Source organism: Perca flavescens, chromosome 20, assembly GCF_004354835.1.
Source record: "Perca flavescens isolate YP-PL-M2 chromosome 20, PFLA_1.0, whole genome shotgun sequence".
Lineage (NCBI taxonomy): Eukaryota > Metazoa > Chordata > Actinopteri > Perciformes > Percidae > Perca > Perca flavescens.
The window spans coordinates 8,667,412-8,681,099 of NC_041350.1; the positions used below are offsets into that span (position 1 = coordinate 8,667,412).

At 42.0% G+C, this 13,688-nt stretch overlaps 1 protein-coding gene across 3 annotated transcripts in view; it reads left to right on the forward strand.

Annotated features, from left to right (window-relative positions):
* The window catches only part of pdss2 (prenyl (decaprenyl) diphosphate synthase, subunit 2), a 33,926-nt gene that overhangs the window by 11,233 nt on the left and 9,005 nt on the right, over positions 1-13,688 (forward strand). For all 3 annotated transcript variants that reach the window (XM_028566563.1, XM_028566564.1, XM_028566565.1), the window contains exons 3-4: positions 3,486-3,684; positions 13,315-13,389. In XM_028566563.1, coding sequence (XP_028422364.1) covers positions 3,486-3,684; positions 13,315-13,389 — 274 coding nt within the window. The remainder of the gene's footprint in view (positions 1-3,485; positions 3,685-13,314; positions 13,390-13,688) is intronic.

A 13,688-nucleotide genomic window follows, 5' to 3' on the forward strand; every position in this document is an offset into this window, starting at 1 on the left:
AACAGTGAGCATTACAGCCTCACAGAGTGGCTAGCATGGCTGTAGACTCTTGAGTTTTGTTATAACATAAATGATAGAAAATTGCTTTATGAAATTTCTGGCAAAGATGTAACAAACTACAGCATATATTCAATTATTTATACATATTTAAATGCCGTTGAATGAGCGTTAAATATGGTATTAATGTACTCCTGGTAAAATGCTTGAGGTAGCACCCCAAGGTCTCTTCTCTGGCTTTCTCACACACATTGACTACCAGCATGCAGCTCAGAACAGGGATGTGGGTGTGTTCCAAGTGGTTTCCAGAAGTGACTGCTGTGTTTGGCATGGCTGTGCGCTGGGTGCCTGAAAGGCTTCTTTCTTACTGCTAGCTGGCACAAGGCACATGTGTGTAGTGGAGCCGTGTCTGTGCAGAAACATCCTAATATTAGAACTAATTGGAATAACCCGGGCACCATGGAAGCACTCGAGTCCGGTCCTTTTCAGGCTGTGTGGCCGAGCCGTGTCAGCAGGTTGTGTCTCTCTCTACAGGAAGAGTTATTACACACTCACCTCATGTCACAACCTGGCACTGGCATCACTGTGACACTGGATCACAATCCAACATGCAGCATTCCCTCACTCATGTCTGATAGATAGTCCACACACACACACACACACACACAGCATGACTTGATCACCTCATTTGCACTGTCTTGCTCTCTCTTTCTCTCCCCCCACCTCTCCTGGGCTCATTAGCACCTCTGATGGAAGAGATGGAGGGATGGAGGGAGTCAGGGTGGGGCGGGTTTGAGGGGGGTGATTGAAACCTCTGGGGGATGGTCTCCTCCCTCCTGACAGGCAGCATTTGTAAAACATTTCCCACTCTGCTGCCTGACACTGATGATTCACCAAAGTATCACCTAGATAGATAGATAGATAGATAGATAGATAGATAGATAGATAGATAGATAGATAGATAGATGGTCAACTTTTACACATCACACCTCTTACCCATCACACCTTTTAATTTCTTGTGGCAAATGAAAGCCATGCCACTGAACACATCACGCAGCCCGTCTGATGGACAGGCCACCTCTTTAAATCACACACAGGGACCCACTCACATCTGCAAAGCTGTATTTGATGGTGAGGCAGACTGCAGAGGGAGGAAAATGGAAGAGAACAGTCAGGACAAGGGGCGTGGCGAGGGGCGTTACACCTCAGCAAGATGGCATCGGTTGCTATGCAACTGGGCACCAAAGCTATTTATACACCGGCCCCCTTGTCCCCCTTTTCCCTCCCAAAGCTCAACTGCTACTGATCAGGACTGCTAGATTGGAGGCACAGTTTTGGGATGTGCATGCACTAGGGTCCAGCTGTTTTGGGATTTTGGTGGCAGGTACTTTGTGCCATTGTTAAATACTTTAAAAATCAAAAATTCAAAGTAATTCCAAGGGGTTGTGTGTGTACTTAATTACTTCATTCCTGTTAGGGTGGGTTTCTTAGACATTGATCATCAAGGGACATTAAAAGGGTCCATTGAAGCCAAACCAATAGAATTCTCATCTTTCAATCTACCCTATGCATTAGGGTTCGGTGATATGATTTAAAAAAAAAAAAAAAAAAAAATATATATATATATATATATATATATCTCTATCCCTTGTGTTGTCTTCCCGTCAACCTTCAACGTTTTTGACGCCTTTTTTGTTTTTGCTTTTTCCAAAGTTTTAAATTGTTAAATTTTTCTTCTACACATTTTCAGCGCTTATTTCTACGTCCCATATTTTCTGATATAAAACAAAATTTGAAAACTGGTCAATTTGACCCGAAGTCAACAGAAAGGGTTAAATATATAAACTGCTAGACAATATAAAATTGTCTCAAATGAGAGATTTTGCCATACTATGTTTATCCTACCACAGCTATCCTTTGTCATTTTGGTGGATTCACCAAAACCAGGCATTCCCATCTGGTTCTTTTATATTGTATCCATTGTTAGTCAAATTAGATGAAGCTATGTAAATGCTCCTGTTTAACTCTTCAGACCTGTACTAACCGTGTTTTCCAACTTGATTGATCATCACAATGGCGTGTTGATGTGAAGCCAAAAGCAAATGACAGCTTTATCACAGTTTTTATTTATTTATTTTTGGTTATTGGCTCAAGTTCAACAACAAAGTACATCACCACCACTGTAAGGCTGAACTTGGCTTCGGAAAACACATTAAATACTAATTTTATGACCTGAAATCAGCCACAGCTCTTTATTCTCTTCCACCTGTCGTAACGAGTTCTCCTCTTGAAACCTGTCGAGCGTAGCCATCACTCCGAGGCACCTTGAGAACATGCGACTGTCAATCTGTAAATGTCCTCTTATTTAAACCCTGAACTTATTAACTCTCATTTGGGGCTGTGTTGTTGCTCTGCGTCACCGAGCTGAGAAACCAACCAGACAATGGATGTGATTGAGAGGTGAAATGGATGACATTATTGAATTTTAATCACATCTTTTTCACGCCGACGTCGAACACGGCAATTACCTGGCTACAAGACGCGTGTGTGTCTGTGCGAGGGTGTGTGTATATAGGAAGGGGTTGGAGCACAAGGCAGACGACTGGCTCATCAGGTTCTCAGCAGCTGAAAGAAGGTCGTAAGTGGCTATCAGCGCACCCAACCCTGTCTGGATGGATCCCTCCTGTCGCAGCGTGGCGAGCTCCTTCCATATGGAGAGGAGTCTAATTATCCCTCACCAATGACTGAATCAACATTTGATTATATCCTCCCTAAGGCTGCTCTGAAAGGCGCTATTCAAAGACCACTTTTATGTCTTTTCTCTTATAATCAAGAAAGCCCTTATTTGCTAATGATGAGTTTAATTTCTTTCTTTTTTTTAACACAACCCCCGAGCCACTGTGCAGTCAGATTTCTGACATATGTGCTGGTTTGTGCCCTACTTGCTGATTTTGACTTGAAATGATTTAAAACCAAATTGTAGTTGTAGAGATATCTCATGTTTTTAGTTTTATTCTTTTTTTTTTTTTTAATTGTTTTTTAATTTATTCTTTTAAGTTGTCCAGTAAGTACATGTTTAGATGGCAGTTGAATGAACTGTGATGATCCAGTGAACAGTCGTCGTTTGGAGCAGTGTTGTATATTCTAGTCAAATAAAAAAAACAAGACTTGACAATCTGAATATTGCAGTTTTATTGACTAAATACATGTTTTTCCCTGTTGCTAGAAGGATGAAATGAGACCCACAAATCTTTTCTTTGGATTGATTCCTTTGTGGTCAGCGCACCTGTACGTGATGCTGTGAATGAGTTTTCAAACCTGTCAAACCTGCATATTTCACCAGCACAAAGACAATGAAAAGGTTTCTGTCAAAAAGCTCTCTAACTGTCAAGCCTCTGGAACGCCTCTCTTAAAAGCTGTTGACAAAAAAGAGCTGAGATTTTTAAATGTATTCTTTTTTTTTTTTTTTTTGTGTGTGTGTTTCATAGTCAGCGGCACTTAGCAGAAATCACTGAGTTGATCCACACGGCGTTCCTGGTGCACCGCGGGATAGTTGATCTGAAGGGGTGGACGGATTCTGATGGCCCGCTGAAGGACATGGAGTTTGGGAATAAGATGGCTGTCCTGAGTGGCGACTTCCTGCTAGCAAATGCCTGTACCGGACTTGCTCAACTAAATAACACTAAGGTACCCTGTCTGTCAGTAACAAACTGTTGCCCTGTGAAATATCTGACCTGACACCAGTGATATTTATAAGAAACACTGCTGTCTTATTTGAGCTCCCAGCAGTCCTTACTGCTCCACATATCAGTGTCGGTTTTCATCTCGACATCTTCTCTCTCGCTCATATCACATCCAAACTAAACATCTCACACCTGCAATGGTTATGTATTGCTGTGTTCCCACAGGTCATGGAATTTATTGAATATTATTGATTTTTGAGATGTACTGTATGTATGTTTCTCCTTTTTCGACAGCGGAGTAGTAGCTACCTGCAGTGCAAATGTCCTATTCATCCATTTAGTAGAACCTTTTTCCACAGCGGAGTACCTGCAGTGCAAATGTCCTATTCATCCATTTAGTAGAACATTAGGTGGTAATCTTCAATAGCTTTTATCCTAATTTTTTATTTTGTTTAAATCACTGGTGCTGGGATATGCATCGGTGTGATGTTTTTACACTGCACTGGCTAGAAATCCTTTTTTATTCTAACAGTGTAGCCTGGTGATTCCCAGTTTTTCACACTATCGTCATGGCTGAGCCGGCAAAAAAGAAGCAGAAAGCTAGGAAAACATTGCCGGAGGAACAGAGAAAGAGGAAACGGCAGACTGACAGAGCGAGGAGTCAGTCACGAGTAAACACAAGAGCTGCCAAATATGAAATGGCCAAAACTGCATAGCGCCTCTTTATATCATCACATTCCTTTAAACAATGTGAACAAATGAAAGTACTAGCACTATGCACTATGGAGTTTTTATGAGTGTCAGGTTTGTTTGTATTGTGTCAACTCATGGGAAGGCGTAAAAAATAGCACGCCACTTTCAAGGATATTTTGTGTGTCCTGTCAGTGCGTTTTAACCTTTTGCATGTCATTTAACTTGTCAGTTTAAACGTGGTTAACAATGTGAATTCAAACAAAACTTTGTTTAGGCAAAAAGAACTACTTGATTGGAGGGGGTGCTAGTGATCAACAAATGGAGTAAAATGTACTTTTAGAGCTCCTGCGGAATTCTTACTAATTTCTTTTTTTAAGATAATTTTTTGGGCTTTTCCACCTTTTAATGGATAGATCAGCTAGGTGAGAAAGGGGGGAGAGAGAGGTGGAAGATATGCAGGAAATCGTCACAGGTCGGATTCAAACTGTGGACCTCTGCGTCGAGGCTTAAACCTCTCAGTATAAAGTATGTGCGCCCGCTCTACCCACTGATCCAACCCGGCCCCGCTAATTTCATATTTAAACGACATTTACATTTTAAATAAAACACATGTAAAATGGTCAAAACAAATCATTAATACGTGTAATTAAAGGTCCGTAAAATCAATGTGGATGGCGTCAAATCTTAAACAATTGACTGTCTGTCCAACGTAAGGCCCAACGCTTCGCGAAGAGTTCACCTAACGCTGATCAAGCTCCGCCCGTACCCGCGGAAAACTCAACCATGGACACCAAATCGATCAAAGCGATATCTTCTCCTCCATAAGGAAAGACATATCATCTGTAATAAGAGAAGAGCTGTACAGCGCTTTAGCGGATGATTTTGAAACCTTAAGAAGGAAGTAAAGGTAGTGAAAACTGAAATTTCTAACAATACAATCACAGTTCACACAGACATTGCTAATGTCAGCATGGTCGGACGAGGTAGTATTGGTACAAACTACTGTAACAGACCTCAAGAAGCAATAGAGGATTTCAAAGACTGTTTGAGGACATGGAGGTACAGAGTCCGACAGGCATTAAGATATTTTTGTCCGAGCCCGACACAGTTAAAATTTAATTTTTTTTCGTTTGTAGGAAGGCATTCGGAAATGTCAACAGATCAGCGCGTCGGCGCACACGGTGCAACAAGCGCACGTTAACACAGGCGTGCACCTACATAATAAGCTTTTTTAAATTTAAAATGTTCAAACCCAACCCGAACATCATTTCTAAATATCTGCCTATATCAGATTCCAGTGTGAACTGTTTGCGGTTTCAAACTGACCCGCATGCGCAAAAGAACAATGACGTCAGACGCAGCAGGCTGTTGCACTAAAGTTCGGGAGGTTATGGAGGAAGTAAGCGCTTTCACTTTTATTTCAAAATGTTTGTGTAATGGCAGCCGTAACATTAATGAGCAGGTGCTGAGGAGGAGAAGAATGACGAGAGAGAGAGCTTGATCCTTCCAGTTTTGATTGAATTGAAGTATCTCCCCATACACTAATTAGGTCTAACACCTCCCTCTCCCTCCATTGACTTGCTCCATCACTGTTCTCCATTTTGTAGGCCTAGTCAAGTTTTTAATGTTACGGTAATGTACTGTGTCTAAGGCTAACTCCCGGCGGTGCGTAATTGTGACAAATGTCGATGTAGATTGACATAAAAGTCGCATCAAATCCGCCTTGGTTGTTCACACTGCGGCCACATTGAAAAAATCCGACCTGGGTCTGATTCAGGACCACATATGGAAGTGGTCTAAGTCTGATTTGAAAAAATCAGATCTGGGCAAGATTTGAGTGTTCACACTACTTCCGAAGAAGTCTGACCTGGTCACTTGACCCCCAAAAAAATCTGATTTGGGCCACTTTTGCCTGCAACCTGAACGTAGCCAAAGATGTAAAGGATTGAGCGCTCCCACCGTAGCCTGACACACAACAGCGGGACATAAGCCTTGTGTAGGCTAATCATTGCAAAATTACACAATGTTGAACATCCTAAAGGAAAGCCTGTGACCATGACAGTCAACTCAACTACAACAGTAATCTAATTGCCACATTCCCAGACTGCACAGCCAACGTCATTAAAGCCAGAGGGGGCCTTCACGGACGCCAGGAAGCTGGTATGAGGAAGACTGGGAGTCCGTTACGGAATACTCTGCTAGATTCCTTATCACCCACAACGAGGTGAAGGAGTTTGTGGATGCTACCAAAGCCATGCACTATATAAAGAATAAGGTCATCCCAACAACTGAGTCTGATAATTGACCAAAGATCCTTCTTTTACATGGGAAGGGACACATGGATATTGTATATCTACAGTATATAAAAACCACATTGCTAACTTTCTAAAAGTTGGTTCATATGGACAATCGGAGTAGGCTATTTCTTAGTTGTTCTGTTTGTTATAAACCCAAGCAAAGGCGAGCACTTTCAAAGACAGTTTGTTCTGTGCAGCTGCCTGTTCTGACCTACACCCTAGGAGGACCTTGTCCAAAAGGACTGACTGTCCACTAATGCCGGCTGGGTTCATGGTTTATTTAACTTTATGTTCAGTTCTCTCTGTGTAGATCACACTGTTCCCCAAGGATCTGATTTGTAAAAATAAGAGCAACAGGGAAATACATGTTTTCCCTCTATCCAATACAATTTTTTTTTAGGTAAATTAATCTTATTTGTACATCTTATTTATATAATACTTTTTTAAATATTCTTTTCTTTTTTGTTTCCCTACATTATCCACCCTTATTTACTGCAAATACTTAGGTTGACTTTTTTTTATGTAAACCGATTCAGAACGTGTTTGTTTACCAAAAAAAACCACCGGTCCATTTTAAGTTTACTGCTGCTATCTACCACAGGTTCCATGTCAACTGACACATCAGCGGGATGTATAGATCTCTCACTATTGATTAGTCGGGGCAACAAAAGAACATAATAACCTCCCTCCAAACACAAAATCAGCAAATATGGGCACCATCTTTTTCTCTAATCCTTGCTTTTTTTTTTCTTATGAAATGCTTTTAGTTTAGGTCTCTAAAAATGATTAAAATCAAGTTTTCATTAAGCTGCCTGCAACCTGCGTTTTAGGGATAAAAACTCAAGTAGACATTGCTTGGCTAGGGTCAGAGGTCAGAAACGTGTGGAGACCAATGGTGTAAAGTGGCACTGTGAGGTCTTTTCTTTGGATGTCATGTTATGGTACGTGGAATTTCTGTAGGCAGCCCTCTTTGCTTTTCTGTTCAGCCATTGTGATTATCATTCTAATACTCGGTATCCAGGTCATGTTTAGTGTGGTTCACACCGGCAATATAAACCGACTGATCTCATAAAGTGGCGTATGTATGACACGCCAATTCGTATGCCATTTTGGCGTGTTATCAAGACGCATAATCGCTTTTTGTAGCGTGTTTATCAACGCCGTTCGGCCGCCATTGACCTACATTATGTGTGAATTTTCGCCCAAGCGAGTAGTATGAAAGGACGTAAATCCGGAGGAGGTTTTTTTTTTTTTTTTTTTTTTTTTTTCTCAGCCTTCCCCAATGTTTCTTTCCTAAACCCAACCGTTTATTGTTATCCTAAGCGTGTGACGTTAGTCAGCGTCGTGTTTTTGTGATTTTTTTGTGTTACTGAAGCCTTCCCCAATGTTCGTTTCCTAAACCCAACCTTTTTTATTTATTTTTTTATTTTTTCTTGCGATCGTACGGCACGTTCTCGTGATACCACGCCACGTGGTGTGTATGTTTACATCCGCTTTATACAGCGTAGACATACACGTGGATAGCTCAAAATGCGTACAGATAACACGCCATTTGGCTTTAGGAAAGTGGCGTGTATGTTTACGCAAAGTCATGATGCCATGTTGATATAAAACACATCACTCCTTCAGAAAACCTCTCAGACACGGGGCTTTACAACGGCATTATGGTAAAGCGTGTGGTCAGGAGACCATGGGAATCCTCCTTATTGAGTTTTCAGTTACGTGTGTGTGTGTGTGTGTGTTGGTGTGTGTGTGTGTGTGTGTGTGTGTGTGTTGGTGTTGTAAGTGCACCACAGATCATATCTGCCACGTAGCCTGGTAACCTCTCGCTGACAGATGCTGTCACCACGCTGCTTTGTCAGAATGCGGTTGCCTGAGTGGACACCCCCCTCCTCCGTGCCATCAGCCAGACCAGCCCTTATCGCCTTCCCTGCCGTTCTTATTCAGCACACACAGGTCTGGATTTATGTCTCGGCAAAGAGACGCCCTCCCAAAATGTGATGTAAGCGGTATCCATGGTGCTTCTTGTATGGGAAACACAGCAGGAGCTAAAGGAACCAACATTTCCTTTTATAAATGAAAGATAGTTTTAAAGGTGTGACATTTCATTTACAGTGCTAATTGGCTTTCATTAGGAGTATAATCACTGCAACAGTACTGTGAGAGATAATTGTCACTCTGTGCCTCAGCTACAAATTACAGTAATAGAATTGATGTTTGCGTGGAAGATGGAAGAAAAACTCACTAAGATATGATGATGATGATGATGATGATGATTTAATCACATTAAGTGAGCATTCACCAAGCAAGTTGGCATCGGTTGAATTGAAGTTTTGGAGCATCTGTCCCCTTTTTAGTGTGGTTCATTGTCAAGGTGAGAGCAATGAATTTGGGTGGCACCAAATGACCACATGATGCTTGAAATTTTTTTGTCCTGACAAACCTGCAGTGCTGTTTATAGGGAGTGTGACTGTAATCTGAAACAACCACAAGAAATATTGCCACAGTGGAAGATTTTTTTAAGGATAATAAGGAGATGGACATCTGATAGCCAGCAGTTACTCCTGTTTGAGAAGGTTAGCAAAACAAAATGAACCGAGGGCAAACCGCAGTATACACTGTTGCTCATATTCAGCTGTGTTTTTGTAAAGCTGTTCTTCTTCGCTGTGAACTTTATGAACAGGGGGAAATTAGATCACTGCAAACTGGTCTTAAAAGTCCATCATCATGAGCTAAGGTTACAGGAATTGGATTTGTTTTGACATTCTGACATCCTGTTCACTTCCCTTTTTCTATTTGTTAGTTTGTGTTGAGTTTTGGCCATGATTTGTAATTGAACCGAAACAAAATAAGTCACTTCATTTCTTCTTTGTCGTGGATGAAAGAAAACGATCTGTAGATGTGGTTGTTACCTCGAGAAACATGAAAGGCTTGGAAATAGGATGTCGAAAAGGTTCACACGGCATCATCCGCCTTTTATGTCTCTCTGCAGAAATTGAGGAGACTAATTTTGTGTTCCAGTTGAACAGTTCAACCCAGTCGGAAACGTCAACTGGAATGCCCCGTGAAGTTGGATTTTCCACTCAGAAAGTCAGGGGAATCTCAACAACCTCAACATCACAACCCAACATGGCTGATCCGAGCATTAACAGTAGTGAAAGCTGTATGAATCTACAGTTTTTAGCACTTCTGTGTTATTTTTTTGTCTCATTAAATCAGTCGTACACACAGTACTGTCCATCTTCTATTTGTGGACATGTTGCTACATTGTTTGTACACTCAAAATACCACAAAATGGGTCGTTATTAACTGGTATTGCCAACAACGTCTAACCTGGCTAGAGTCCCCTCCACCCCGTTTTTCTGACTTTAATCTGTAACACGGTCAACTCGGGTGTGAAGTCATTCCCAGTTCTGTGCTCTGACGTCTAAGGTAAATGGAACAAAGTAACTCTCCATTATTTTCACATTCATTGGAGAGATCATACATACTGGAACCAGCATGGGAATTAAGAGTACACTCTGCTGAGAGCTACAGTATCAAGCTGTTTGTTAAAGGGGTACAACCGATTATTATTTTTAAAGAATTGGCAAAATTAAAACCACAGCGGCCGAGATATCCTGACTTCTAGACCTAATCTTCACATTCATAGACTCGCGGACATTGAGACACGTTCCGATGAGTCCGTGAGGGCTTAGGGCTGTCCCGCTGTCAAATCGTCAAGTGCATTGGGGCTTTCTCGCAGACATTTCGAGCCCTTTCGGGACACTTCGTAAATCCGCAATTCGGCAGACTTTGGCTGAGGGAATTGCTCATACATCTAAGTGTCATGGGTGCCCAGATAGCTCAGTTGGTAGAGCAGGTGCCCATATATAGAGGGTTACTCCTCGACGCAGCTGCCCCGGGTTCGACTCCGACCTGCGGCCCTTTGCTCCATGTCGTTCCCCGTCTCTCTCTCTCTCTCTCTCTCTCTTTCATGACTTCATCTGTCCTGTCAAAAATAAAGGCTGAAAATGGCCAAAAAAATGTGTTGTGACTTTGAAACGCAGGGTTACCAGGGGAAGCTGAAAGCGTTAAAACAAAAAAGTAAACAAGGAGGATTAGCACATGGGTGTTCAGCCTAGCATTTTCAATTTACACAGAAACACTACATTTCCTTAAATAACATGGACGCAAAAGACGCATATTCGCTTTTTAGCGTGTTTCTCAACGCCGTTTGGCCACCATCGACCTACATTACGTGTATCACGTTCTCGCGATAACACCCAACATGGCGAAGCCACGTGGTGTGTATGTTTACATCCTCTGTATACACAACGTGGATAGCTGAAAATGCGTACAGATAACACGCCATTGATGTTTACGCCAAGTCATGATGTCATGTTGTTATTTGACTCCACTCTGTAAAGAGCCTGGAAGACGTTCACATCTTCCTTGGTAGATGAGAAGGTAAAAAGTCCCACATCCACAATTGTACATGATATGTTTTGGTGTTGTTAAAGTAACGTGACATGTCTGTGCAAAGGGCTGTCCCATTCCCTGTTTGAACCATTTTTGATCCCTTGCAGCCTCTCGCTCTCAACCACTTACCAGGTGATGTCAGATCCGTCCTTGAGGGTTCAGGGTCTAGACCCGAGGGTGGAGATTGGGATTGGGCCCTAGTCTTTAGTATGGGGTCAAGTTCAACAAACACTAGATCCTACATTTCCCATGATGCAACTGGAAATCATCTTTCCTTTAGACCCTCATTTCGAACCCCACACTTCCCAATAGCACAGATTACGTCGTCAGGGTTTTTCCTCTCAAAGCCACAGAGGAGCATTATTCAACAGTATCCATCTTTTTTTCACAGGCTGACCAGCACTCCTCGTCTGCTAATTGTCTGGTATTAATAACTAAAATAATGAAAAACCGACTGTCTGCTGAACAGATTCCCTCTTTTCTTGCAGCGTGTGTGGTGACTGCCCCTCATCTTTTTAATACACAGAGTGATAGATGAGTACTTCTTGCAGCTTTCAAAGTTTTTCTAATAAACCAGCTTTTTTTTTTCTTCTTTTAAGGCAGTGAGGGCGATGAAGATTATGTGTCGTGGCCTTGAGAGGAAACCTATGCCGCTACTTGTATAAACTGTAAAGTAATCTCACCGTGGGGCTCCGGTTTCTCCCCCCCCCCCCACCCCTCGCAGACCTGTCGGCAAAACACGATCTGGCTGGATTTGGGAATGGAGTAAGGGGGAGGCAGGGGGAGAGCTTATCTGATACTTTCCAAAAAAAGACCCCCCACTGGCCCCCACTTCCCAAGGCAGGCAGAGACACCACATCTGGTAATACTGTAGGCACATTGTCCTTCCAGGTCTGTGGGTGAAGCTCGGGTTTCCTCAATATTTTCCCCCGGTGGATTCAGTTACCCAAAGGGCACTGCGAGGCTGACGGAACAGCCAGCGTCACCAGACTTTTCTGATGAACCAAGGATGTCTGGGATGAGCTGAAGGAGCTCTAAATTTAACCTCATTCATCTGAACTGTACACGTGTGGCCTCCACTCCTCTGTTCACGCTGTTCTGTGGCTGTGAATGAAGGACGAACGGATCAACTTCAGATTCTTACTCATTCATTAGATCCAGACTTTGAATAATCATTTTTTTTAAAAGATGCCGCCTCTCATCTGGTGGTTGATAAGGGGGCGGTAGTGTTTCTGTGAGCTTAAATGTAGTCATGCATGCCCCCTGCAAGAGGAAATGGGCAACTGCAGTCTTAAACAAACTTAGACCTCGACCAGGCAATCCTTTTTTTTTTTTTTTTTTTTTTTTTTTTTGTTGTTGCCCCTTTTTAAAAGTTTTTTTTAAGGTAGAAAGTTGAAATCTCTAATATCAGTTTCCCAAAATGTTCCTTATACAGTACATTGATCGACTCGTACTGGAAATAGTCTATAGGTGGTTCTTTCTCATTCTCCAGTTTTCAGTTTAGCTTGAATTTAGCAAAGCTCCAAAGTCAGATCATCGCTCCAAAACCTTGTTAACCCCTGTGCTCTTTGGACACAAGTCTTATTTGGTCTCACCATCTGCCTTTTAGCTCCATTTCAGGCCCTCAGACTGGACCGACACCTGATCTGTCGCTATCGACTGGACCTCTCTATAAATACAAAGTGTAATGAATGAAGGGGTCGGGATCTGCTTTATGAAATCAACAGGAGCTCCCCTATGGCCGGATAATGAGCAGCTGCATCTGCAGCAGTTCACCTGGTTTCCAACCCTCATCTCACCTCTTGATTTCTTCACCAAACCAGCTGTTCAGATGAGAGCGCTTCAATCGGGGGAAATTGGGGGTTTTTAATTGCAAAATGTCACGGATGAACAAAGTGGCGCGTCAGTTTTGATCGACCTCATTTACATCTACATTTCAGGAGTTTAATTGATGCTGTTAGCCCGAGTGATTTATAATGAGAGCGTAGGTTATCGGTTCAGTGCCCGAGTCCAAGGACACTTCAGCAGGACACGTGGCTGTTGATGGACATGTTGACTGTTGTGCAGATCAAACCCATTATTCAGCTTTGTCTTACAGATAACCGAGGATGGTGTGTGAATGTATTGTATTTTGCTTAAAGATCAATATTTTAACCCAAATGTCTCATATTTTTGTTGAACAGGTTGTTGAGCTGATCTCGAGTGCCATCGGTGATGTGGTTCAAGGGATCTACAGTGAGAACCATAATAATATTGAGGTAAAGAATCTATTCCAAGTGTTTGTGTAAGGACAAGGCATGAGACTACACCATTGGAAGTGAGAAGTGTGTTTTAAAAATACCCTGGAGTCAATTTCAATGATACAAAATGAGTGACTTGAGACTCAAAAAATAAAGGCAAGGCAAATTTGTATAGCACATTTCGTACATAATTGTATTTCAAAGCACTTTACCTCCAAATAGACAGCGTTACAAGATAAATTCAAACCACAAAAGTATAGATCTTTTTTTTAAAGGTGTAATTTAAAGAAAAAGGCTAGTGATATTTAATATTTTTG